This window comes from Chiloscyllium plagiosum, unplaced genomic scaffold (assembly GCF_037043375.1).
Source record: "Chiloscyllium plagiosum isolate Xiang-an unplaced genomic scaffold, Cpla_swu_hap1 HiC_scaffold_13, whole genome shotgun sequence".
NCBI lineage: Eukaryota > Metazoa > Chordata > Chondrichthyes > Orectolobiformes > Hemiscylliidae > Chiloscyllium > Chiloscyllium plagiosum.
The window spans coordinates 36,173,232-36,200,884 of record NW_028270151.1 but is presented as its reverse complement, the minus strand read 5'-3'; the positions used below and the strand labels follow the sequence as shown (position 1 = coordinate 36,200,884).

General features: G+C 40.8%; 1 protein-coding gene across 5 annotated transcripts in view; it reads left to right on the top strand.

Moving 5' to 3' along the window:
• abcc5 (ATP binding cassette subfamily C member 5) overlaps positions 1-27,653 on the top strand; it is a 140,009-nt gene that overhangs the window by 106,899 nt on the left and 5,457 nt on the right. For all 5 annotated transcript variants that reach the window (XM_043702368.2, XM_043702371.2, XM_043702370.2 and 2 more), the window contains 7 exons: positions 134-320; positions 533-622; positions 5,330-5,519; positions 5,700-5,859; positions 7,619-7,697; positions 11,408-11,521; positions 15,553-15,717. In XM_043702368.2, the coding sequence (XP_043558303.2) occupies positions 134-320; positions 533-622; positions 5,330-5,519; positions 5,700-5,859; positions 7,619-7,697; positions 11,408-11,521; positions 15,553-15,717 (985 nt within the window). The remainder of the gene's footprint in view (positions 1-133; positions 321-532; positions 623-5,329; positions 5,520-5,699; positions 5,860-7,618; positions 7,698-11,407; positions 11,522-15,552; positions 15,718-27,653) is intronic.

Below are 27,653 nucleotides of genomic sequence, written 5' to 3'. Positions count from 1 at the left end.
TGTGTTCAACATATATCCTCGATTGTAAGTAATCTGAGGTTGAAAGTTTAATTTGTATGCCATATAAGTTTCTAAAGCATTTGTGATGTGAAGAAATGACACACTTATTGCATTTTGGTTCATTTACTTTCAGGTATCAGGAGCTGTTAGATGCTAATCAGGCTCCATTCTTCTTGTTCACCTGTGCAATGCGCTGGCTTGCTGTGAGATTGGATATAGTCAGTATTGCTCTTATTGGCACAACTGCAGTGATAATAGTTGTAATGCATGGACACATTCCTCCAGCTTATGCAGGACTTGCCATTTCCTATGCTGTCCAGGTTTGTACAAGATACTGTGAACAAAAGTTGAAATTATCTTAATATTTATTACACTTAGGTACATGGCATTAAATTCTTTTGGCTTTCTTTATTTTTATGGCACAATAATCAACAGTTCAAATTCAAAAAAAGTTGTTCTTTGGATTTGATGCTTTCATTCATTCTCTGAAAAACTTTGTCTTGTTTTGTTATGAGTATATTTTTTCTTGCAGCTCACCGGTTTATTTCAGTTTACTGTTCGACTTGCTTCTGAGACTGAGGCTAGGTTCACCTCTGTGGAAAGAATTAATCACTACATAAAGGTACCAGTTAACTTGCAATGCCACTGCTGTTAAATGCTAGAGGTAATGCCACTGTTGGGACCAGGCATATGCGTACAATTTATTGAAAAACTGAGAAAATTCATCTTTATAATATTGTCTCCATTCAAAGAAAGGGATCAAACTTATATAAGTGTGATGCCTTTCACAAATATGATGTCCCAAAACATCTCACATCAAATAGAGTCATAGAGATGTACAGCAAGGAAACAGACCCTTCGGTCCAACCCGTCCATGCTGACCAGATATCCCAACCCAATCTAGTACCACCTGCCAGCACCTGGCCCATATCCCTCCAAACCCTTCCTATTCATATACCCATCCAAATGCCTCTTAAATGTTGCAATTGTACCAGTGATTTGTTGTAGTCTGTGAAAATGTGTTAATTTATGTGGTATAACTTGAGCTTTCGACAAGTGTGATGTTATAGATTATCCCGGGAAGATGGGGAGAGAAACTGTAGTAGAGCTAAGCTGTAATTGGTAATTGCTTTTGTGAATCGTTAAATGTGAACTGGTTTTCTATTTACGAACATACAATTGTTTGACCGGGAACTAACAGCAGGTGATGGCATTGTGGTATTGTCAGTGAATTAATAATCCTGAACATTAGGGCTAATGTTCTGGGGACATGGGTTTGACTTCCACCATGGCAATGAGTTAAATTTTATTTCACTGTTTTTAAAAACTGTGGAATAAAAGGATATCCAACATGTGTCTTTGTAACCACTGCTGATTGTTGAAATCACAGTGGGTTCACTAACATCCTTTTAAAGAAAGAAATTTGCAATCCTTTGCATATTTACAAAAGTAGTGTGGTTGACACTTAGTAGTGGGCGGCACGGTGGCACAGTGGTTAGCACTGCTGCCTCACAGCGCCAGAGACCCGGGTTCAATTCCTGCCTCAGGCGACTGACTGTGTGGAGTTTGCACATTCTCCCCGTGTCTGCGGGGGTTTCCTCCGGGTGCTCCGGTTTCCTCCCACAGTCCAAAAATGTGCAGGTTAGGTGAATTGGCCACGCTAAATTGCCTGTAGTGTTAGGTGCAGGGGAACATGTAGGCGAATGGGTCTGGGTGGGTGAGCTTCGGCGGGTCAGTGTCCACTGTCCACTGGGCAATTAGGAATGGGCAATAAAATTTTGGCTGGATTGTAATTGGATGGATTTTTCAAAATTTTAAGCAGAGAAAAATTGGAAAAATGATTGCAGTTGAAACAGAATTGGAATGTTACTTATGTAAACTAATGTCAAAAAAAGCTCTTTATTTAAAAACAAAATCTCTTCTTTTAAATATTTAACTCCACGAAAGTAGAATATTGACACTGACCCCTAAGATAAATGATCAAATATCAGTAATAGACATACTGGGGTGAGCAGGGATCCCTGTGCTGCTCTGATGACCTCTCACAGGCACTGTAATGTACTGGAGAAACATTACCAGCTGTGGCTTTGCTGGATCCTTCCAATCTGGTCAGAAGAAAAGCGGTCCAACTGCAGCATCTTCCTGTAAGCCACCATTCTCTGTTTTGAGATGCAAATTACTCAAAACCAACTTCACAGAATGGGACATGTCATTTGTAAGGCTGACACAAGACTTCCAAAGAAGTTGCTTGTATCGGAACTCAGTTGTGGCAGGACTCACCCCAGGATTATAGTGAAAATGCTTTGCTCCTACTCTGGGACAACTTATCATGATCGACATAAATGGCGAAGATTCATTCAGCAAAGTACTGAGCATTGTAAGTGACTTGATTAGAAACAGGCAGACTGTCAAAATTGAGGGATCAGAGGGAACACAAATCTACAAAGAAACCATCTAATCAACCCTTTAAGCACCACTTGCACTGAACAAGACAGTCTGTAGACCACACATTGGATTAAGCAGCCACTTCAAAACTCATCAAATTGGAATGTGGAAGCAAGTTATCCTCAGTCCTGGGGGACCACCTAAGACAAAGGGTGAAGTTGTGAGGATTGGAGGTAGTATTTTTAAGGAGGTAAAAACAATGACTGCAGATGCTGGAAACCAGATTCTGGAGTAGTGGTGCTGGAAGAGCACAGCAATTCAGGCAGCATCCGAGGACAGGCAAAATCGACGTTTCGGGCAAAAGCCCTTCATCAGGAATAAAGGCAGAGAGCCTGAAGCGTGGAGAGATAAGCTAGAGGAGGGTGGGGGTGGGGAGAGAGTGGCATAGACTACAATAGGTCAGTGGGGAAGGAGATGAAGGTGATAGGTCAGGGAGGAGAGGGTGGAGTGGATAGGTGGAAAAGGAGTTGGGCAGGTCGGACAAGTCCGGACAGGTCAGGGGATCGAGTTGCTGGAGGTTAGAAGCTAGGATGAGGTGGGGGAAGGGGAAATGAGGAAACTGTTGAAATCCACATTGATGCCCTGGGGTTGAAGTGTTCCGAGGCGGAAGATGAGGCGTTCTTCCTCCAGGCGTCTGGTGGTGAGGGAGCGGCGGTGGAGGAGGCCCAGTACCTCCATATCCTCGGCAGAGTGGGAGGGGGAGTTGAAATGTTGGGCCACTGGGCGATTTGGTTGATTGGAGCGGGTGTCTCGGAGATGTTCCCTAAAGCGCTCTGCCATGAGGCGCCCAGTCTCCCCAATGTAGAGGAGACCGCATCGGGAGCAACAGATACAATAGATGATATTCGTGGATGTGCAGGTAAAACTTTGATGGATGTGGAAAGCTCCTTTGGGGCCTTGGATAGAGGTGAGGGAGGAGGTGTGGGCACAGGTTTTACAGTTCCTGCGGTGGCAGGGGAAAGTGCCAGGATGGGAGGGTGGGTCGTAGGGGGGCGTGGACCTGACCAGGTAGTCACGGAGGGAACGGTCTTTGCGGAAGGCAGAGAGGGGTGGGGAGGGAAATATATCCCTGGTGGTGGGGTCTGTTTGGAGGTGGCGGAAATGTCGGCGGATGATTTGGTTTATGCGAAGGTTGGTAGGGTGGAAGGTGAGCAACAGGGGCGTTCTGTCCTTGTTGCGGTTGGAGGGGTTGGGTCTGAGGGCGGAGATGCGGGATGTGGATGAGATGCGTTGGAGGGCATCTTTAACCACGTGGGAAGGGAAATTGCGGTCTCTAAAGAAGGAGGCCATCTGGTGTGTTCTATGGTGGAACCGCTCCTCCTGGGAGCAGATACGGCGGAGGCGGAGGAATTGGGAATACGGGATGGCATTTTTGCAAGAGGTAGGGTGGGAAGAGGTGTAATCCAGGTAGCTGTGGGAGTCGGTGGGTTTGTAGAAGATGTCAGTGTCAAGTCGGTCGTCACTGATGGAGATGGAGAGGTCCAGGAAGGGGAGGGAGGTGTCAGAGATGGTCCAGGTAAATTTAAGGTCAGGGTGGAATGTGTTGGTGAAGTTGATGAATTGCTCAACCTCCTCGCGGGAGCACGAGGTGGCGCCAATGCAGTCATCAATGTAGCGGAGGAAGAGGTGGGGAGTGGTGCCGGTGTAATTACAGAAGATCAACTGCTCTACGTAGCCAACAAAGAGACAGGCATAGCTGGGGCCCATACGTGTGCCCATGGCTACCCCTAAGGCCATGCTTTTTAAGCCTGTGAACTGTTTTCTGAGGGCACATTAGAATTGTTACAGTGTTTGTACTTGGAATTGTCTACCTCCTTGGCAAGGAATTTGGAAATCCTTAGAAAAGAAAATTTGGTGTTTTATTTACTAATTTAAAAGTAAATTTTATGTAAACGTACATCAGACAAGGACACATAATAATGGTAATCTTAATTAGTTTATGTTGGAGTCACTCAGTACTAATTGTTGAATGTGGGTGTATATTTTCCCCCACAACATGAAACAATGCATCTCTGTAACACACCACTACCTGTCATCCTGTCTGCCTGTAAAGCATATGAGACGACACTGTCACGTATACATTCTATCGATGAATATTGAACCGCCTGAGAGCGGAACAGTGCGATTCCTAGCGAAGATTTACCTGCCAAAAACAAATCATCCAGATTTTCCACAATAACCCCCTCCTCCCACCATTCCAGGCTGTGATTTGAATTTCACTTCATCCGTTAATGAAATGGTGAATGTGTAGATTTTAATTTTGGATTTGGAGCAATTGATTTTTCTTTTAAAAACAAATTCTTGATGAGAATTGGTGACTGAATTTCCAATTGAAGTGATTCCTTTGAATGGTCCCAAAAGGCAAAAGTTCTTGGATAAAGAAGAATGTGTAATTTTGAATTGCTTTTCTAAAATCAAATACTATACTTATTTCTTGCTTTATATTTCATGTCGAAAATTTGTGATACCAAAATACTGTATATTTCTGGCAGTAAATTTTGATTTTTGATTTGAAGAACATGCAAAATATATGTAATGGAATGCATGTAAAATATGACTGAATATGTGTAGCAAGGGAGCACAACAATATTTTGCTGATTTTGCTTATGCTTTTATACAAAAATTAAGAGAAATATTTTGATTTGATAATTTATTCCCTTTGTATCTGATCAAAATTGTGTATATGTCATGCTTTCTGGAATCAAACAATTACGTAATGAACAGAATTCCAATTGATTCTGTAGTTGTGATGAGATGTAAGATGTCTAAAATTCTGAACCTTCATTACTCAGCGAGCTTTAAATTAATATATTTTTAAGAAGCCATTATGATTGTAGAATATTTACATATTGGAAATCTTGTGACTTCCTTAATTTTCTATTAGACTCTCAAATTGGAGGCTTCAGCTCGTATTAAGGATAAAACTCCACCTGCAGACTGGCCTCAACAAGGGCAAATAACATTTGCAAATGTAGAGATGAGATATCGTGAGAATCTACCTCTGGTGCTCAAGAAAGTGTCCTTTACCATTAAACCTCAAGAAAAAATTGGTATTGTGGGCAGAACTGGGTCAGGTAAGAATACTGTTAGAGTAATTTGAAATTCTTGTTTCAATTGAACTGGTTTGGTTTGTAGGTTGAGGAATGTTTCAAGTTGGCCTAGAAAAAAGTGGAACACCAAAAATTCTCATTAAGATTGTAATCAAGATGAAATAAGGTGACTGACAAAAAAACACCTTTTATTGTTTTTGGCAGGTAAATCTTCGTTAGGAATCGCACTATTCCGATTGGTTGAGCTCTCAGGCGGTTCAATATTCATCGATGGAGTGAACATTACTGAAATTGGTTTGGCCGATCTTCGCAGCAAACTATCCATTATACCCCAAGAACCAGTTTTGTTCACTGGCACTGTAAGGTAAGTCCTTTGGTTCTGAAAAATATCATATCTCTACTATTTTATTTACATATAATCACTTCACAGGACAAGAGTACTCTAATGCTTTTATACATTACAGTACTGTAACACAGCATATCTTTGACGTTTATTAGAGTCATCAGACTTGTTCAAAACTTTTATATTTTAATTCAGAGCTGCATGAAACAAGTGAAAATTACAGCATGTAGAATTTGGAAAAGCAAAATATTGCTGATGCTGAAAATCAGGTTGGCAGCCACTTAGAGACAGAAACAAATTTAACAACATTTCAGGTTGATGATCTTTCAACAGATCCCTTACTAGATGAAAATAGAGATCCTGTTACATAATTGGGTTTTTAAAAATTAGTTCATGGATCATGCGTATTGCCAGCTAGGTTGGTGGTTATTGCTTGGGGAAGCAGTAGCATAATGGTAATGTTGCCAGACTGTAATCCAGAACCCCAGGTTAATATTCTGGGGGCATAGGTTTGAATCCCATCACGACAGATGGCAAAATTTGAACTCAATAAAAATCTGGAATAAAAAGCTAGCCAATTGCAACCATCTAAAACTGTCGGTTATCATAAAGAGCCATCAGATTCACTAATGCATTTTAGAGAAGGAAATCTGCTGTCTACCTTATATGTGACTCCATGTCCAGCCCAATGTGCTGATTCTTAACTGCCCTCTGGGCAATTAAGGATGGATCATTTTCTTGCCACAACTTTCTTCCTGGCTGCTGTTGGGATCAACTGTATCTTTCAGTCAAGAGAATATCACATTCCTTCTTACATTATCTTCCCTATCAATAGTTGTTGACAAAAAGAGCAAAGGGTTCTGGATTCTGAAGTAGCAGCTGACTCCTTTCTCTCTCCTGGCCCCCAAACCCCCCCCCCCCCATCTCCAAAAAAAAACTGTGTTTCTATGTATTAGGGTGCCAGATGATAACTCAGATGCTATCACATTGCTAATCTGCCTGGGCCACCTATTTGGTTCTGTATAATATTGCCTGGCACCCAGCCCTGCCTGATTTCTGTCATAATCCAAATAATCGTATTTTGGTTAACTCTAGATCTTACCATTACAGTCCACTCTTGACCATCGACCCACATTCTACCCTATCATAACTTTGAGGTTCTCCGAAACATTCCCAAGTTGCATTTATCCATCATCCCTTGTTTATTGACCTATTAGTCTCTGGTTGAGCTTTGCTTTAATGAAAAATTTTCAAATTCGTTCTCAAATTTATCTAAAGCTCACTCCCGTCTCACAACATATCAGAAATATTTAGATGTGCATTTGCAATAGCAGACCATACCAGGCTTTGGGCCAAGTGCTGAAAAGTTAAACTGGAGTAATTGAGTGGTTGTTTTGACCAACATGGACTCAATGAGCCAAAATGTCTTTTTGTGCTCTCTGACTTCTATAACTCTAGGATATACATGGCTGGTCACACGCCTCTACAACATTGTATGCCTGAACAGATTCCAGATTGGCTCCCGATTTCTTTAGTCACAGTTAACTCAGAAGTGAAAAGATGATCTTCCAAAATGTTATCTTGAATACCTTGGCATCTGTCATCTTACTTCAAGATAGACTTCCTTATTAAGCTGAACTGGAATGTGGAAGTTTCCCCATAATGAGACAAGATTTGTGGTTGGACTGAGAATCTTCTAACTTGAAATTAATTGCTTTATTACAGCACTCTCCGCCAGAGTTAAACAATTGACAGTACAATTCTCTTGTTTCCGTGGCAGGTACAATCTAGATCCTTTTCAGCAGTACACTGAGGAGCAAGTATGGGATGCATTGGAACGAACACACATGAAAGAATGTGTAAGTACTGCTGAGGAATAGATTTTGTAATATCAATAAATGTATGATTGCCATTGTACAGTTTGCAGTACTGTGAAGATGTGGATATATAACTAGTTACCCTGAACTGACTGAAGAAATATTTTTAAAAATAAGACATATTTTTAAGTACTGATAGTTATAAAATAATGTGTTCTGTTACCATTTTGTTAAATATATAATGAAGTTCAATTTTCTTTCAGAAATGCATAGGATTGTGTGGTAGTATAGGGTAGAACATGGTTAACTCAGGTAATAGATTTTTAAAAAAATCTTGTATGCACTTGGGTTCAATTCTTCTCAACTGTAAGGCTTATGCAAAGCATTTGGTGTAATTTTAAACCAGACCAGGTTGGGAATAGATCTGTAACATTACGAATCTGTAGCAAGGGCTCCTCTGCTCTAGACTTCATTACAGCTTTAGTTAGAGAGCTGAATTCCAGAAAGTGGTTACAGTGACTGCCCTTGACTCAAGGATCAGAAGCCCGAGCAAAATTGAAATCAGTGAAAAAATCAATTTTGTTGGAGAAAATCCAGTGCAGATGGTTGATTAGAGTTAATTAAGTGCTCTAGACTCAACCATCTTCAGCTGCTTTATCAATGTTCTTCCTTTAATCATAAGGCTAGAATTGGGAATGTTTGCTGGTGATTACACAATGGTCAGCACCATTCGCAATTCTTTAGAATTTGAAGTAGCCTATCCCCAAATTAAGCAAGGCCTGGACAATGTTCAGGCTTGGGTTGATAATTAATAAGTAACATTCACAAGTGCCAGGCAATGATTGTCTCTAATTTGGTAGTCTGGCACAATCTAATCATTGCTGTTTACCTTGAATGGCATTTATGTCATTAAATCCCTGGGATTTTGTCCAGAATATTGTAACACTGTCCAGAAACTGAACTGAAGTAGGCATATAAGTACAGGCTTGGCATGTAACTCATGACTTGGGTTCTTGTATTGAAATCCAATAACATTAAGGACTGCAATACTTCAACACAGCCCATATATGTCATAGTGACTATAACACCAGGTCTGAGGCTAGGAATTCTGCAGTAAGCGCCTCACAAGTTTGCAAAGCCTATCTACCATTTACAAGGCATATGTTGGGACTGTGATGGAATGTAATTCACATGCTTGGATAAGTGCAGCTTTGGTGAATTTTTGCAGTGCCAACAATACTCAAGATACTCACTGCCAGAGCATCAGTGAAAGATCCAGGACAAAGTCGCCCCCTTGACCAACAGCACATTTCCCACCTTCAACATTCACCCTCCACCACCAATGCAAGGTGGTAGGAGTATATACCATGTACTAGATTTACTGCAGGTGTTCACCAAAGCTGCTTCAGTAACACCTACCAAACTTGCTAAAGATAATTTGGTAACTTTTCCTACTGAGAAGAATAAGGGCAGCAGACACATGGGAGTTTCGCTACCTGAAATTTTCATTTCATGTCACATTATCCTGAGAGCTATATCAAAATTCCTTCATTGTTCCTAGGATAAAATCCTGGAATGCCACCTCCAACAGCTCTGTAGGTTCACTTATAACACATAAACTGTAGTAGTTCAAGAAGGTGCTCACCAGGACCGGCTAAAGGGCAACTAGAGATGAGAAAGTAATGCTTGCCTTCTAAGCAATATACGCGTCCCAAGAGCGAATTCAAAAGATTATTTTCTGTATTTGAAACATAATATGTAAAGCTTTAATTTACATGAAGGAAGTGCTGATTTGGCTAAATGCTTTAACTTGGAGCACGGCTAAAAATTGAAATTTTTTTTAATATAGTGAGTTTTGTTGGAGCTTGCTGTTGTAAAGAACTCTTATACAATGAAGTATGAAAAACATGAAGTACAAAAAATTAACATAGAACAATACAGCGCAGAACTGGCCCTTTGGCCCTTGATGTTGCGCCGACCTGTGAACTAATCGAAGCCCATCACATTACACTATCCCATCATCATCCATATGCTTATCCAAGGACTGTTTAAATGCCCTTAATGTGGCTGAGTTAACTACATTGGCAAGCAGGACATTTCACGCCCTTACTACTCTCTGAGTAAAGAACGTGCTTCTGACATCTATCCTAAATCTATCACCCCTCAATTTGCAGCTACGCCCCCTCGTAAAAGCAGACGCCATCATCCTAGGGAAAAGACTCTCACTATCCACCCTATCAAATCCTCTGATCATCTTGTATGACTCTATTAAATCCCCTCTTAGCCGCCTTCTCTCCAATGGGAACAGACCCAAGTCCCCCAGCCTTTCCCCATTATACCTATGCTCCATACCAGGCAACGTCCTGGTAAATCTCCTCTGCAACTTTTCCAGTGCTTCCACATCCTTCCTATAATGGGGGCGACCCGAACTGTACACAACATTCCAAGTGAGGCCGTACTAGTGTTTTGTACAGTTGCAGTATGTCATCACGGCTCCGGAACTCAGTCCTTCTACCAATAAAACCTAACACACCATATGCCTTCTTAACAGCACGATCAACCTGGGTGGCAACTTTCAGTGAACTATGTACATGGACACCAAGATCCCTCTGCACATCCACACTACCAAGAATTTTTCCATTGACCCAGTATTCTGTCTTCCTGTTTTTCTTCCCAAAGTGAATCACCTCACAGTGAACTCCATTTGCCACCTCTCAGCCTGATTCTGCAGTTTATCCAAGTCTCCCTGCAACCTGCAACATTCTTCCACACTGTCCACCACTCCATTGACGTTAGTGTCATCTGCAGGCTTACTAACCCATCCACCCATACCTGCGTATAAGTCGTTAATAAAAGTAACAAACAGCAATAGACTCAAAACAAATCCTTGTGGCACACCACAAGTAACTGGACTCCAGGCTGAATATTTTCCATCAACCACCATTCGTTGCCTTCTTACAGAAAGCCTGTTCCTAATCCAAATTGCCAAATCACCTTTAATCCCATGACTCTGCATTTACTCCAATAGCGTACCATATGAAATCTTATCAAAGGCTTTACTGAAGTTCATGTACACCACGTCAACTGCCCTACCCTCATCCACATGCTTGATCACCTTCTCAAAAAACTCAATTAGGTCTGTGAAACACAAACTTACCTTGACGAAACCATGTTTACTATTTCCAATCAAATTGTCACCTGCTAGATGATTATAAATCCTATCTTTTATAATCCTTTCCAAAACTTTTCCTACAACTGACATAAGGCTCACTGGTGTATAATTACCTGGGTCATCTCTACTGCCCTTCTTGAACAATGGCACAACATTTGCAATTCTCCAATCCTCTGGTACTAAACCTGTAGACAATGACGACTCAAAGATCAAGGCTAAATGCTTGGCCATCTCCTCGCTAGCTTCCCAGAGAATTCTCGAAAAATCCCATCCGGCCCAGGTGATTTATCTACTTTCACACCTTCTAGAATTGATAACACCTCCTCCTTACTAACCTCAATCCTTTCAAGTCTAATAGCCAGTATCTCATTCTTCTCTACAATATTCTCCTTTTCCTGAGTGAAAAGAGATGAGAAATATTTGTTTAACATCTCTCCGATCTCCACATGGTCCACACACTTCTCACTTCTGTCTTTGACAGGCCCTATTTCTACCCTAGTCATCTTTTTATTAAGCATTGTGAATGTAAGTGTAAGGCCTTTATTACAAGGTGCCTTCAAACTTTTTTTTTACAATGCAGATTTCTCAACTGCCTTTAAAATTGGACTCTGAAGTGGTGGAAAATGGAGAGAATTTCTCTGTTGGAGAGAAACAGTTAATATGTGTAGCCAGGGCTTTGCTACGGAGATGTAAGGTAAGAGTTGAAAGCATTTTATAGTGTTCCATATACATTAGCATAGTAATTTTGAAAGCTGCATTCCTGTAATGGAGGTTTGTAAATACAAAGTATGATTAAAAGATTGAGTCTACAGTTTTTTAGATGTGTACTTCATCAGTATGATCCTGAAACATGTTTTGTGGTTAAGACAGGTTTGGTGAACTAACTTATCATTTCCTGCCTCCTTTATTTTTACTGTCATATATATGTTGCACTTGTTTCTACTGGCTGATGGTCAATGAGGAAACAGGGAAATATAATTGTTTGGATAAATCTGAGAATGTATCTGGGACCAGTCAGATGAACTGTAAAATTTTATACTACCCTGCTCCAAATTTACAAAAATGATTTTCAAAAGTACAAGAACTTAGCATGATTTAATGTCTTCAGCAAAATACTACCAACAGTATAATGCTTCCTCTGTACAACATGGAGTGTCAGCTTTATTTTTTTTTGTGCTGACGTTCTGAACAGGGATTTGAACATCTGATGTCTGAATCAGAATGTCTGATTCAGAGACAAGAGTGCAACCAACTAAACTGCAGTTGACAATTAACCTGAATCTTAATGCTCTCCAGTAGTTGGAGTCATATCAAGCACAAAGGAAGATGTTTGAGATTGTGGGAAGTCACTCATCTCAGTCACAGAGTATCACTCCAGGAGTCCCTCAGGATAGTTTTTTTTCATCAGTCTGCTCAGACATATTGTAATATATCCCGGAGCCCAGGACACCAGAATTCCTCAGGGTGTTCCTAGGCCCAACCATTTTCAACTGCTTTAACAATGAGTTCCTTCCTTCATAATGTCAGAAGTGAGGGCCTTCACTGATGATTGTGAAATGTTTAACACCATTAGCAACACCTCACATTGTAAAGCAGTGCATTTACAAATGCAGTAAAATCTGGAATATTTCTAGGCATGGTCTGACAAGTGGCAAGTGACATTTGTAGCACACAAGTACCAGGTAATGACCATCTCCAACAAGACAGAATTTACCCATCGCCCCTTGATGTTCAGTGACATTATTATCACTGACCTTTCCTGCTGTCAGCAATCAAGTGAGTTACAAGTGAGAAACTGAACTGGATCTGCCATTTACATATACTGTGGCTACAAGAACAGGTCAGAGACTAGGAACTCTGCACTGAGTAACTTACCCTCTGTCTCCCTAGCACCTATCCACCATCTGTATGGCACAAGTCAGGATTGTGAATGGAATACTCCATGTCAGAATAAGTGCATGTCAAATAAATTATCATAACTTGGCATCATCCAGGACAAAGCACCCTGCTTAATTGATGCTCACTCCACCACCTCAACATTCACTTTATTCATTCAACCTTCACCACTGACATAAGAAGCAGCAAAACATACTATCTACAGGATACACTGCATAACTCACCAAGACTCTTCTGACATCACCTTCCAAACCCACAAAGACAAAAACAGCAAATGCTTGGAAACACCATAACCTGCAAGTTTCCCTCCTAAACACATACCATCCTGACTTGGAGCTATCTTGCCATTTTTTCTATATTGCTGAATCAAAATCCTGGAACTCCTGACAGCACTGCAGTTTCCTACATGTCAGGGACTGCAGCTATTCAAGACAGCAGCTCACCCCTATCTGCTCCTGTGCAGTTAGAGATGGGGCAATAAATGCTAGCTATTTTTACAAAAAAGGTTAAGGCCTAATATAGATTCTTGTCACATTGTTTTTCACATCCTACTACAAAGTACCTGTCTGTTATTTCAACTCTGTCTCCTTCCACTCAACCAATTCTCTAACCAGGTCAATAATTTGCTTTCAATTCTATGAGCTTCACCTCTACCCAAAAGCACTGTGGGTTACCTGCAGCTCAAAACCACCTTTTCAAAAGTAATTGGGGATGGGCAATAATTGCTATCATAGAGTTATACAGCACAAAAACTGACCTTCGATCGCGCCAACCAGGCATCCCAATCTGACCTAGTCCCATTTGCCAGCATTTGATCCATATCCTCTAATCCCTTCCTATACATATTCCCATTGATACCTTTTAAATGTTGAAATTATATCCACCTTTACCACTTCCTCTGGCAGCTCATTCCATACATTTATCACCTTCTGCATGAAAAATTTATTCCTCAGGGTCTTTTTAAATCTTTCCCCTGTCACCATAAACCTATGTTTTGGACTAGTTTTGGACTCTGCCACCCTTGAAAAAAGACCTTGGCTATTCACCTATCATGCCTCTCATGATTTTATAAACTTCTATAAGGTTACCCCTCTGCCTCCAACGATCAATGAAAATAAACCCCAGTCTATTCAGCCTCTGCCTAGAATTCAAACTCTCCTGTCCCAGCAACATCCTTGTGAATCTTTTCTGCACCCTCTCAAGTTTAACAATATCCTTCTTATAGAATGGTAATCAGGACTGTTCCCAGTATTCTAAAATTGGTCTCCCCAATGCCCTGTACAGCCACACCATGACATCACAATTCCTATACTCAGTGTTCTGATCAATGAAGGCAAGTGTGCCAAATGTCATCTTCACCACCCTGTCCACCTGTGACTCCATTTCAAGGAATTATGTACTTGCACCACTAGGTTTTGTTGTTTGGCAACACTCCCCAGGGCTCTGCCATTAAATATACAAGAACTGACCTGGTTTGCATTCCCAAAATGCAGCACCATGCATTTATCCAAATTAACTCCATCTGCCAATCCTCAGCCCATTGGCCCTCTGTACTCTGAGATAATCTTATTTGCTGTCCACTGCACCATCTATTTTGGTGTCATTTGCAAGCTTACTAACCATACCTCCAATATTCACATCCAATTTATTTATATAAATGATAAAAATAGCCAGCAACCCCCACAATCTGAATGAACAAACTGGAGTTCACTAAATCAATTCTGGAAGTCCATATAAATAATAGACATTCTTCGATTCACTACTATAATTCTCTCTATTTTCAACCATGACTTACACTTTACAAATCCAAAGATACTCCTGTGATTACCTTAAAAAACAAGCTCAGTGTGTCTTTCTGGAATTGTGATGGAATCTAGCATTTTATCAGAAAGCAGGTGTATCCAGATCCCTATGGTGTTATTGGAAATATATTGATATTGTTAGGTTTATGACAGGGTAAATATTTAAGATCATTGTGTTTGACTTCAATTATGAAGAATCTAGGATTTGAACAATTTTTCCAAAATATTCTGTTTAGAATACATCAGGCTTGAATTTCAAAGCAAATTTAATTTTGTTCATAGACGGTGTTCAGCGCAGTTCAGGGACCAAGTTACCTCAGCAGAAGCCTTGCTTTCTGAAATTTCCAGACCAGGTTTGGTTAGAAAATTGCAGATTATTAGAATTAGAAAGTTTAAGCTCTCAATTTTGTGAAAATGACATGTTGGCTGACATGTAAAAGACAAAATTAATTCCTTGCACATTCCTGCTGAAGACCTGGAAGGAATCAATTAAGTAGAATCCCAAAGAGTTAAAGTAGGGGTGTAACTTTTCTTGAGTTGAGTCTATCTAATGGATCATGTCAGGAAACAGATTGAAATGTTATCTTTCTGTATGTTTTGAGATATCCCTGTTTTCTGAATTTAGATAGTCTTTTTAAAAATTATTTATTCTTGAGTATATTAGTTTCTGTTTCATTGTTTAAAGAAAATCTGCAGCCTCACATGAGTATGTTTCAGTGACTAACCACCATGTTAACTAACTAAACAGAAAAAAAAATGAAGATCTCTTGAGCCAGGTTCCATTCTGTGGTCTGACCTCTGCAGTAAACCTCTCATCAGCTGGAATCATCATAATCTCCTTATGTGGCAGTGTGTCTTTATTTGTTTCATAATATTCCAGGGAAGCTCCTTGAAAGATTTTATTTTGTTGAAGGCACTTTACAAATTTTAGTTGTTTAAACATTAATTGCTTCACCAGATGAGTAACTATTTTACATAATTTATTTAGTTCATACAATATGTAAAGTTCTGCTTCTGAATGTTACAGATTCTAGTGTTAGACGAAGCGACTGCTGCCATGGATACAGAGACTGATTCTCTGGTGCAAGAGACAATCCGGGAATCATTTGCTGAATGTACTATGTTGACCATTGCACATCGTTTGAATACGGTACTCAACTGCGATCGCATCATGGTGCTAAGTCAGGGCCAGGTAACTAATGTTTCCAGGCTTTTATTGGGAAAGAATCCACACATAAGGGGAATGGAGGTGGAAGGGTTTAATGTTGCATGCTGAACAGAATATTTAAAGGAAAGATAGTTCCTTTTGATATGAGTGATTTTTCCTTCACTGAGTTTAAATGGTCCAAAATTATGAATGAAGGAAACATTTCTACAGTTAGTGAGCATCTTCTCGTGCGATTTTGTACAATATGCTCAGCAAACATGATAAATCAGTGATGGACATGCTGGATTGATGGTGTTCATTTTAGAGACACAAATTGTGTTAAATACTGCAGCAGTGTGTATAAGTACATGTGTCATCTGTGAGACTACTATTTCTTTTTTTGTCCATCCATAATTGATGAAGAATTAACCACATTGCTGTTAGGCAGGGGTCAGTTATCGATCACAGCCTGTATGTTTATCAGAATATTGTTTAATTGTCAAGCATCTCCTAACCTTGAAGCAAAGAGCCACTTGTTCAGTGAGGCAAAAAAAGGGCACTATCAGTTACCTTTTTTGTTCCTGTTCTTTCTCATTTCCTTTAAATGTCAATCATTTATAGCTATGGGACTGCATTGCGAAGCACTTTGAAAGTTGAGCCAGCCTTCAGAAGGACACGGTCTCATTATTTCCAAACTTTTCTTGAAGTATCTAATGGCACAAGGAATGCTATCCAAAGAGTTTTCTTTTTGTTTAGCTTGGAGTCGATAGTTTTCTCAAAATCTTTGAGTTACAAGAGCGTTAAACAGCAGCTGTTTGACTTTTAATCTCAGTTTAAATGTCCAATTTTGGCAAGCTGGGTGGTGCAAGAAGATTCAAAATGTTCTACTTTCATTTGATGGAGCTGTTGAAATGAGCTATTCAGAGTATTGGCATAAAATCAAAGAATACAGGAGGTTAGCCACGCCAAAGTTCTATCAAATATGTGGATGGTCTTCTTGGAAGTGGCAAGCAATATTTCTTAAGGAAGGCAATAAATAAAAGCCAATATGTAGAGATTTGCCAACTGAGTCACCTGATATGGTGTTTCTGGTAAAATAGAGTTAGTTTACTTTTGAAAAAAATGTTTTCTTTTAAACAAACTGGAGTGCATTGTCAAAACCAGAATAAATTCGGTTCACAGACAATCACCACCTTTTAAGATTGCATACAGTAGGCTTGCTTAATGGAATGATTGAATAGAATACCCTACTGAAGCAGCCGAAACAATTTCCTGTGTAACTGCGTCAGCCCAGCCTTTTGTGTTAGGAGCATGTAAAACTAGACAGCTAGGTTGTTTTGACCTCGGACTGAATGTTAGCAGTCACTGGGTAAGAGAATCAAAAACCTTTTGTACAAATATACTTCTTTTTTTCATTGGAATTTAAAATGTAAATCTTAATTAAATGCTAAAGTTGCCATCCTTAAGCAGGGTTTTAAAAATTCTCCAATGGAAGAGTAGTTAGGTTTAATTAATCAAAGAAGCACCTTTAAATGGGTTCCTCTGTAATTGCATCAGCAAAGCCTAGTTTCAGGAATATCTAAAATGAGCCAAGTCAGTGTGACTTAATGCTTAAATATGACCTACAACAGAGTGCAAAAATTGGGTAATATGGGGAATTAGAGGAAAGAGGTGTCTCTTTGTTTTTGTTTTTCCTAATTGTTTCAGCATCTGGGAATTGGCAGGAGTGGAAGCTACATACTTAGTGAGTACCTGGTAAGTGATTTTGATTAATTCATATAAACACCAAAAATAGGAGCCGTAGTAAGTCATTCAGGCCTTCAACCCTGCTCTGCTATTCAGTATGGTCATAAATGATCATCCATCTCAGTACACTGTTTACAGTTTCTCTCCATACTCTTGGATCCCTTTATCGGCTGGCAAAAAACTATTCAATTGCCAAGGTTCAAAATAGTATAGGTCCTGGTGGTCAAGTTAATAAACTATATTTTAAAAATAAATATATAATTAAATCGTTACTTAGAATACAGTTAGGATGACAGGGCAGGTGATATGTCACTGTTTCAGCATGTTGAACAACACTTGGAGGAAGCACTGAGGGTGACAAAGGCACAATATGTACTCTGGATAGAGATTTCAATGATCACCACTACCAAGAGTGGCTTGGCAGCAGCACTAAAGAACATAGCTGCTAGTCTGGGTTAGCAGCAGATGGCGAGGCAACCAACAAGAGGGAAAAAATATACTTTATCTCATCCTTAACACTCTGCAGATGCTTCTCAATGATGACAATATTGGTAGGAGTCACCACTGCACAGTTCTGGCGGAACTGAAATCCAGCCTTCACATTGAGCATATACACCATCGCTATATTAAACGGGACAAATTTCAAACAGATCTAGCAACTCAAGACAGGGTATCCATGAGGCATTGTAGACCATCAGCAGCAGAATAGACCGGCAGCACAATCTGCAACGTCTGGCTTTTCTCCCTCTCAACCAATACCACCAAGCCAGGGGATCGTCCCTGGTTCAATGGAGAATGCAAGAGTACATGCCAATAGCAGCACCAGGCATACCTAAAAATGAGGGGCCAACCTGATGAAGCTATTAAGCAGGATTACTTGCATGCTAAACAGCTTAACCAGCAAGTGATCGACAGAGCTAAGCAATCCCATAACCAACAGATCAGAGCTAAGCTCAGAAATCCTGCGACATCTGGTTGAGAGTAGTGATGGTCATTTAAACAACTCAGTGAAAGAGGCTTCACAAATATCTCCATCCTGAATGACAGAAGAGCCTAACACATTAGTGCAGAATTTAAAGCAAAAATAATAGGAGCTTGTCAGAAATGCACAGCCATAACATTGGCTACCTGGTAGGAATCATGAGAGATGTTAATCTACATTTTGCCTGGATATGTCAACTAGGCAAAGGTAGCCTAGATGGGAAGCTCATGGGATGATTTTGAGATTGTTTCTTAGAGCAGCATATTCTGGATCCAACCTGAAGGCAGACTTTACTGGAATTGGTATTATGCAGCAAGATAAGGGTAATTCATGATCTCGTAATTAAGGTGGTCCTTGGTACCAGCGACCATAATATAACTGAATTTTAAATTCAGTTTATGGGAGAGAAGAGTGAGTCCTCGACCGTTTCTAAAAATGAAAATAGGAGATTTGAGGGCATGAAAGCAGAACTAAAATAAATTGGCAAATTAATGTAATGGAAAAGCAGGCATTTACAGGGTCATTTCAGAATATACAAAATAGAACATTCCGAAGAGAGAGAATAAATCCAAGGCGAGGACTCATCATCCCTGGTTAAGAAATTTTAAAAGCATATAATTGTGCAAATATAGATGATACCGCAGTAGATTGGTCAGACTATTAATAACAAAAAAAATTAATAAAAACTTAAGAAGATTTTAGAGTATAAAAGAAAGCCATCTAGAAATAGAAGAACAGATGGTAAAAGATCCTATAAACATTTAAAGAAGCATGGAGTTAACAAAGTGAGTGTGAGTCCTATGGAAGGCAAGTCTGGAAAATCACAAGTAGAAAATAAAGAAATGGTACATTAATTGAACAGATATTTTTTATCAGAATTCATTAAAAGGGCAATAAATAGCATCTGTGAAACAGCCACAAATTTGGAAATAGAAAGGAAAGAGAAAAATCTCAGTGAAGTGGTACTAAGTAAATTGTTGGAGCTGTGGGCTGACAAGTGCCGAGGCCCACATGGACTTCATCCAACAGTCTTGAAAGTCATGACCAGTGAATAGTTGAGGCATTGGTTTCAATTTTCCTAAACTCCTTAGATTTGGGGAAGTTCCAATTGGATTTGGAGAATAGCAAATACAATTCCTTTATTCAAAAAGGGAAGGAGACAGAAAGTAGCCAATCAACAAGCCAATTACCTCAACATTTGCCATAGTACCAATGTTGGGTATTATTAAAGAAGTTATAGCAGACAATTTGGATAAGTTCAAGGTAATCTGCCAGAATTAACATGGTGTTGTGAAAGGGAAATCATGTTTAAGCAATCTATTGGAGTTCATCGAGGAAGTAACATTTTTAGAAGAATTCTTTACTGCAGAGGGTGGAATCCTTTACTGCAATTTTTTGTCTGTCATTAAGAGAATCAAGCTTTATGGGGTAAGGAGGGAAGGTGAAGTTAAGAGCATGATCTCATTGAAAAAGAAGTGAAGCACAATTGATGGGCCAAATGGCCTTTGTCTGGGGGAACTTTTGGATATATTGTACTTCAATTTTCAGAATATATTTGATTCATTTCAAAGATTATTACTACAAATGAAAATTCTTAGTATAGGAGACAGCAGTTTGTCTTGAATGTAAGATTGGCTGGTTAACAGGAAGCAAACAGTAGGTAGAAGTGACCTAACTAATGGTGTGTCACAGGGATTAGTGCTAGGACTTCAACTTTTACAATGTTATAAATGACTTGGACGAAGGGACGGAACCTCTGGTTGCCAAAGTTGCTGACGACACTAAGATATGTAGAAAACTTAAATTGTGAAGAGGACATCAGGAGAATACAGAAAGGCATAGATTGGTTAAAGTAGTAGTGATGTGCCAAATGGAGTATAATGTGGGAAAGTGTAAAGTTGTCCTTTTTGGCAGGAAGAATGAAAAAGGAGCATATTATCTCAATTGTGAGAGATTGCAAAATGTTATGTATTCTGGTGCATTAATCACCTAAGGCTAATATGCAGGTACAGCAAAACGATTAGGAAAATGAATTGAGCCAAATGTCGGTGGAGGGAAAGTTGTTGAGGGACAGGATGTATATGTATTTGGAAAGGCAAGACTGATTAGGGATAGTCAACATGGCTTTGTGCGTGGGAAATCATGTCTCACAAACTTGTCATGTCTTACAGGTTAATCCCGAGAACTCTGTGGGAAGCTAGGGAAGTGATTGTTAGGCCTCTTGCTGAGATATTTGTATCAGCGATAGTCACAGGTGAGGTGCCGGAAGACTGGAGGTTGGCTAACGTGGTGCCACTGTTGAAGAAGGGCGGTAAAGACAAGCCAGGGAACTATAGACCAGTGAGCCTGACATTGATGGTGGGCAAGTTGTTGGAGGGAATCCTGAGGGACAGGATATATATGTATTTGGAAAGGCAAGACTGATTAGGGATAGTCAACATGGCTTTGTGCGTGGGAAATCATGTCTCACAAACTTGTCATGTCTCACAGGTTAATCCCGAGAACTCTGTGGGAAGCTAGGGAAGTGATTGTTAGGCCTCTTGCTGAGATATTTGTATCAGCGATAGTCACAGGTGAGGTGCCGGAAGACTGGAGGTTGGCTAACGTGGTGCCACTGTTGAAGAAGGGCGGTAAAGACAAGCCAGGGAACTATAGACCAGTGAGCCTGACATTGATGGTGGGCAAGTTGTTGGAGGGAATCCTGAGGGACAGGATATATATGTATTTGGAAAGGCAAGACTGATTAGGGATAGTCAACATGGCTTTGTGCGTGGGAAATCATGTCTCACAAACTTGTCATGTCTCACAGGTTAATCCCTAGAACTCTGTGGGAAGCTAGGGAAGTGATTGTTAGGCCTCTTACTGAGATATTTGTATCAGCGATAGTCACAGGTGAGGTGCCGGAAGACTGGAGGTTGGCTAACGTGGTGCCACTGTTGAAGAAGGGCGGTAAGGACAAGCCAGGGAACTATAGACCAGTGAGCCTGACATCGGTGGTGGGCAAGTTGTTGGAGGGAATCCTGAGGGACAGGATGTATATGTATTTGGAAAGGCAAGACTGATTAGGGATAGTCAACATGGCTTTGTGCGTGGGAAATCATGTCTCACAAACTTGATTGAGTTTTTTGAAGAAGTAACAAAGAGGATTGATGAGGGCAGAGCGGTAGATGTGATCTGTATGGACTTCAGTAAGGCATTTGACAAGGTTCCCCATGGGAGACTGGTTAGCAAGGTTGGATCTTACAGAATACAGGGACAACTAGCCATTTTGATACAGAACTAGCTCAAAGATAGAAAACAGAGGGTGGTGGTGGAGAGTTGTTTTTCAGACTGGAGGCCTGTAACCAGTGGAGTTCCACATGGATCAGTGCTGGATCCACTACTTTTCGTCATTTATATAAATGATTTGGATGCGAGCATAAGAGGTATAGTTAGTAAGTTTGTAGATGACACCAAAATTGGAGTTTATTTCAGATAAATGTGAGGTCATAGAGATGTACAGCACGGAAACTGCTGCATTTTGGGAAAGCAAATCTTAGCAGGACTTATACACTTAACGGTAAGATCTTAGGGAGTCTTGCTGAAAAAAGAGACCTTGGAGTGCAGGTTCATAGCTCCTTGAAATTGGAGTCACAGGTAGATCGGATAGTGAAGAAGGTATTTGGTATGTTTTCCTTTATTGGTCAGAGTATTGAATACAGGAGTTGGGAAGTCATGTTGAGGACATTGGTTAGGCCACTTTTGGAATATTGTGTGCAATTCTGGTCTCCTTACTATCGGAAGGATGCTGTGAACATTGAAAAGAGTCAGAAAGGATTTACAAGGATGTTGAAAACAGAAGTCAAGGAATGGAAGGCAACAGTCACATGATAAGATGAAGTTGAGAAAACGGTGGAAAATGGAAGCAATATTGAAAATTTTTCCAATTCCAAACAAAAGCAGGAAGCAGGACTAATGATGTCATTCATATACTGGAGAAAGAATTGCCAGGGTTGGAGGATTTGGGCTATAGGGAGATGTTGAATAGGCTGGATCTGTTTTCCCCGGAGTGTCGGAGGCTGAAGGGTGACCTTATAGAGGCTTATAAAATCATGAGGGGCATGGGTAGGATAAATAAACAAAGTCTCTTCCCTCGGGTGGGGGAGTCCAGAATTAGAGGGCATAGGTTTAGGATGAGAGGGGAAAGATGTAAAAGAAACCTAAGGGAGCTGCATGTATGGAATGGGCTGCCAGAGGAAGTGGTGGAGGCTTGTACGATTGCAACATTTAAAACGTATCTGGATGGGTATATGAACATGAAGGGTTTGAAGGGATATGGGCCAGGTGCTGGCAGGTGGAACTAGATTGGGTTGGGATATCTGGTCAGCATGGACAAGTTGGACTGAAGGGTCTGTTTCCGTGTTGTACATCTCTGACTCTTTGATCCTATAATGTTATAAAAGAGAGTGCTGGAGAACTCAGCACATCTGACAGCATCTGTGAAGAGAGAAAATTAACGTTTCAAATCCATTGACTCTTCTCCAGAATTGAGGGAGCTGGACAATTATGTTTTTTGTGCTGTTGACAAAAGGGGAGCAGAAACATGTGGAACAGATGGTAACAATGCCAAGAGCAAAATACAAAGGAAATGCTAATAGTAGGAACAAGGAGATTGGGTATAAACTAGGTATTCATGATAGTAGTAAAAAGCAAGATAGTTCTGCTGCGTGCTCTGGAAGGAAGGTGAAGGGTTGAGGACAAAATATGGAAATGGGTCAGACACAGCTAACGGTCCTTTCAACCATAATGGAGGAATCCTCAATTGAAAAAATAAAATGAAAATTTTGGAGGTGCCCCTGTTGAAGTTGGCAACGTCAAACAATGAGTTGGAGAAATTAGGAGAATGAAGTTCTGACACAAAGCAGTGTGATGAAATGAAGTCCACGGTTTGTAATGGATACTTGCGACAGCCAATCCCTAGAAATGAAAACAGAAGTCAAGGAATGGAAGGCAACAGTCACATGATAAGATGAAGTTGAGAAAAAGGTGGAAAATGGAAGCAATATTGAAAATTTTTCCAATTCCAAACAAAAGCAGGAAGCAGGACTAGTGATGTCATTCATATACTGGAGAAAGAATTGTGGAAGGAAGCCGCATGTTCCACATACACCAAAAAGTGACTGGGATAACTGGGACCTAAATGGATATCCATAGCCAACTCTGGAGAAACTAAAACGTAGAACAGTACAGGTCCTTTGGCCCTCGGTGTTGTGCCGAGCTTTTATCCTACTCTAAGATCAAACTAACCTACATACCCTACATTTTACTATCATCCGTATGCCTATCCAAGAGTCACGTAAATGTCTGTAATGTATCTGACTCTACTGCCACTGCTGGCAGTGTATTCCATGCACCCACCACTCTCTGTAAAGAGCTTACCTCTGACATCTCCCCTAAACCTTCTGCCAGTTACCTTAAAATTATGTCCCCTCGTGATAGCCGTTTCCGCCCTGGGAAAAGGTCTTTGGCTATAAACCCTATCTATGCCTCTCATCTTGTACACCTTTGTCAAGTCACCTCTCATCCTTCTTCTCTTCAATGAGAAAAGCCCTAGCTCCCTCAACCTTTAATCATAAGACTTGTTAAGGAATAATTTATTTAAAGTGGAGAGTGTTGGTGAATGGGAAGTGTTCAGGCCCCCTTTCAAAGTAGGGAGACCTTCAGACCATCCTGATGGGAGTTTTGGGTGTGTTGAGGGATTTCACAAGCATGGTGAAGAGGAGATGGTTAGGACCAGAAAACTGGAAATTGTGGAACTGATGCACAGCATCAAAAGAATCATGTGTACAAGTGGGAAGAGACTGAGGTGGGGCGGGGGGCAGGGGTGGAATTAAAAAAAGAGTTCAGATTGAAAGAAGTAAGTTCAGTGGACCAGGAACAAACTGAAATGATGGGTGTGCCAAGGTTGTGTTGTTCATAGATTTTGGTAGAAGGTAGAAATGGACTTTGCAGGAATGAGGTGGGAAGTTGTGGTGGGGAGATCTTCAAATGGGGTGATGTCAATGTCAGACTGAGGAGAATTGAAAAGTGGGAAGGTTATGTTTCAGTTACACAAGGCATTTGTGAAACCGCATCTGGAATACTGTGTACAGTCTTGGTAACCTTATTTAAGGAAGGATATAAATGTGTTGAAATCAGTTGAGTAGGCAAGTTGTCTTATGGAGAAAGTTTAGACAACGTAGGTTTTGAACTGCTGGAGTTTAGAAGAGCCATAGGTGACGTTTTTGATTTAGATTTTATTGTCACATGTACTAAAGTAAAGAACAATAGGAGTATAGTGAAAAGTGTGCAAATGTTGCCACACAAGATGCCATCTTAGTTATCAAGGTACCTAGGTACCAAAAAACTTGGGTCAAAGTACTAAAAGAAACAATGATTATAGCAAATGGGGTTATAGTGATTGTAACAAGATTAGCCAGATGGATTTCACAGAATAGGAGTTCCCTGATTGGACCAGCCCAATCAGGGAGACCTGGCTGACAACTAAGAACAGGAGTGTCCACCTGCACATACACAAAAAAAACAAAAAAAAAGACTAAAGAGAAAAAAAAAGAAAAAGAAAGAACAGGAGTTGCAGAGTATTCCAAAGGAAGTGGACAACCTCGCCAGTCAACTGAGCTTGGGAAACATCAATTGCATAGCCTTTCTCAAGACATATCCTGAACACAGACTCTTACGTCAGCCCACAGAAAAACCCTAAATCATAGCCAAGCTTAGGCCAAACAGTTAAAGTTTCTTCAGGATCCAGGCCAGCAAGCCATTGTAGTTGCTGCTGGTATGCGGACCTAAGACTGAAAAAGAGTAACACTAGACCTAAACTGAGTAAGAGAATACATAGGCTGGAATCCAGAAGAGTGCACACCCTGGAAAGACTACCTATATCTGGTTTGGAACAGTCAAATTGATTAGCAACATCTAAATCAGAACCAGTCAAAATAAATGTCTGGTTAAGTGGTCACCCGCTTCTAATGGGAGGGGTTGATATTCCACTCATTAACAAATTTCATTTCTTTCTTTTTTTTTAACCCCCACACTACCACCTAAGTGCGGTAGTGCTTATTTTTTCCCCAGCACCCATGGTGTGTGTGTGTGTGTGCAGGTGTGAGACACAGTGAAAGACACAAAGTGCACGAATCTTTATTCAAATTCCAACACCAGGAAGATAGGAAAATACCTGAGTGGCCAGTGACAAACAGTGCCCTTCACATAAAAGGACAATGCTGTGTGATCAAAACAGTGAAGGGGAGGGTAGGGACTAAATCAAAATAGAGTTGGAGGGGGAAATAATGCACTCTACTACCTGCGGCGCCACCTCTCCCTGAACAACTCCAGGGTGTTGGTGGACACAGCGTGCTCCTTCTCCAAGGACACCCGGGCCCTAACGTAACTGCGGAAGAGGGGCAGGCAGTCGGCCCTAACGACCCCCATTAACAAATTTTATTCTGGATTCCAACTCTTAGGTTTACGCAACACTTAGCTAGACTGTGATCCTATACTGGGGAACCTTTTAAGATTAAGAGTACAACATCGGTTCCAGTCTTTTGAGAAGCAGCTGGTTCGGTTACCACTGATTGTAATAAAAGGTTCAGGCCCAGGCTTAATGGGGTCAAATTGGTTGAGAAAGATTCACCTTGATTGCTCAACATTTTTCAATTAAGAAATGGCTACCTGAGTGAAGTCCTAATTATATATCCAGAGGTTTTTCAGGAAGGCCTAAGGACCATCAAAGGAGTCAACTTGCATGTTGACAAGGAAGCAATTCTATGCTTCTGTAAAGCCGACTTAGGCTGTCCTCGAGGTGGTCGAAAGGTGTGTCAGGGCGGACCGAGAACTGGAAGGGGCATGGGGTGGACCGAGAACCGGAAGGTGGATAGGGGCGGGCTGCCTTAGAGTGGTCGGAAGGTGGGAGGGGCGGGGGCTTGCTGGGCTTGTATTGTCTGCACTTTTGTATGTAACGGTATTGTCTAATGTATAAATGTCATTGTCACTGTCTTGTCATATGTGGAACTGGGATTTGAGGTTTGTCCTCCTCTCCCTGTGAAATGGTTGAACAGTAGGGTTCGGGGCCTAGCTTTGCTGCTCCTCTCCCTTGTAAAATTGCTGTCTTTTGTGTACAGCTGTCAATGTTTTTTGTAAACTGGTTTGTAATTTGTTTAATAAAATAATATAAAGCCGACTTAGGCTGTCCTAGAGGTGGTCGAAAGGTGTGTCAGGGCGGACCGAGAACTGGAAGGGGCATGGGGTGGACCGAGAACCGGAAGGTGGGTAGGGGCGGGCTGCCTTAGAGTGGTCGGAAGGTGGGAGGGGCGGGGGCTTGCTGGGTCTGTATTGTCTGCACTTTTGTATGTAATGGTATTGTCTAATGTATAAATGTCATTGTCACTGTCTTGTCACATGTGGAACTGGGATTTGAGGTTTGTCCTCCTCTCCCTGTAAAATGGTTGAACGGTAGGGTTTGGGGCCTAGCTTTGCTGCTCCTCTCCCTTGTAAAACTGCTGTCTTTTGTGTACAGCTGTCAATGTTTTTTGTAAACTGTTTTGTAATTTGTTTAATAAAATATATATAAAGCCGACTTAGTGCCTATTGCCTTATGTGCGAAAGTTGAGGTAGAAACCAGAATCCTGGAAAGTGAAGGAATCATCATACCAGCCCAATTTGCAGAATGGGCAACATTAGTTGTACCAATTGTGAAGTCTGACATCTTGATTTGCCTTTGTGGGGATTTTAAACAAACAGTAAGCCATATTTCACATGATAAATATCCAATCCCTCGCATAGAAGATATATATGCAAAGCTGGCAGGAGGGCTGTCCATCACAAAGCTGGACATGAGTAGAGGATGGCAATTTTTAATTTATTTATTCATTTGTGAGAAGTGGGTATCGCTGGCTGGCCAACATTTATTGCCCGTCCCTAGTTGCTCTTCAGACGGGTGGTGCTGAGCTGTCTTCTTGACTTGCTGCAGTCACTTGCTGTGCCATTAGGGAGGGAATTCCAAGATTTTCACCCAGCGACAGTGAAGGAATGGCAATATATTTCCAAGTCAGGATGGTGAGTGGCTTGGAGGGGAACTTGCAGGTGGTGGTGGTGTTGTCGTGGATCTGCTGCCTTTGTCCTTCTAGAAACAAGTGGTTGAGGGTTTGAAAGATGCTGTCTGAGGATCATTGATGGATTTCGGCAGTGCATTGTGTATATAGTGCACACTTACTTGAGT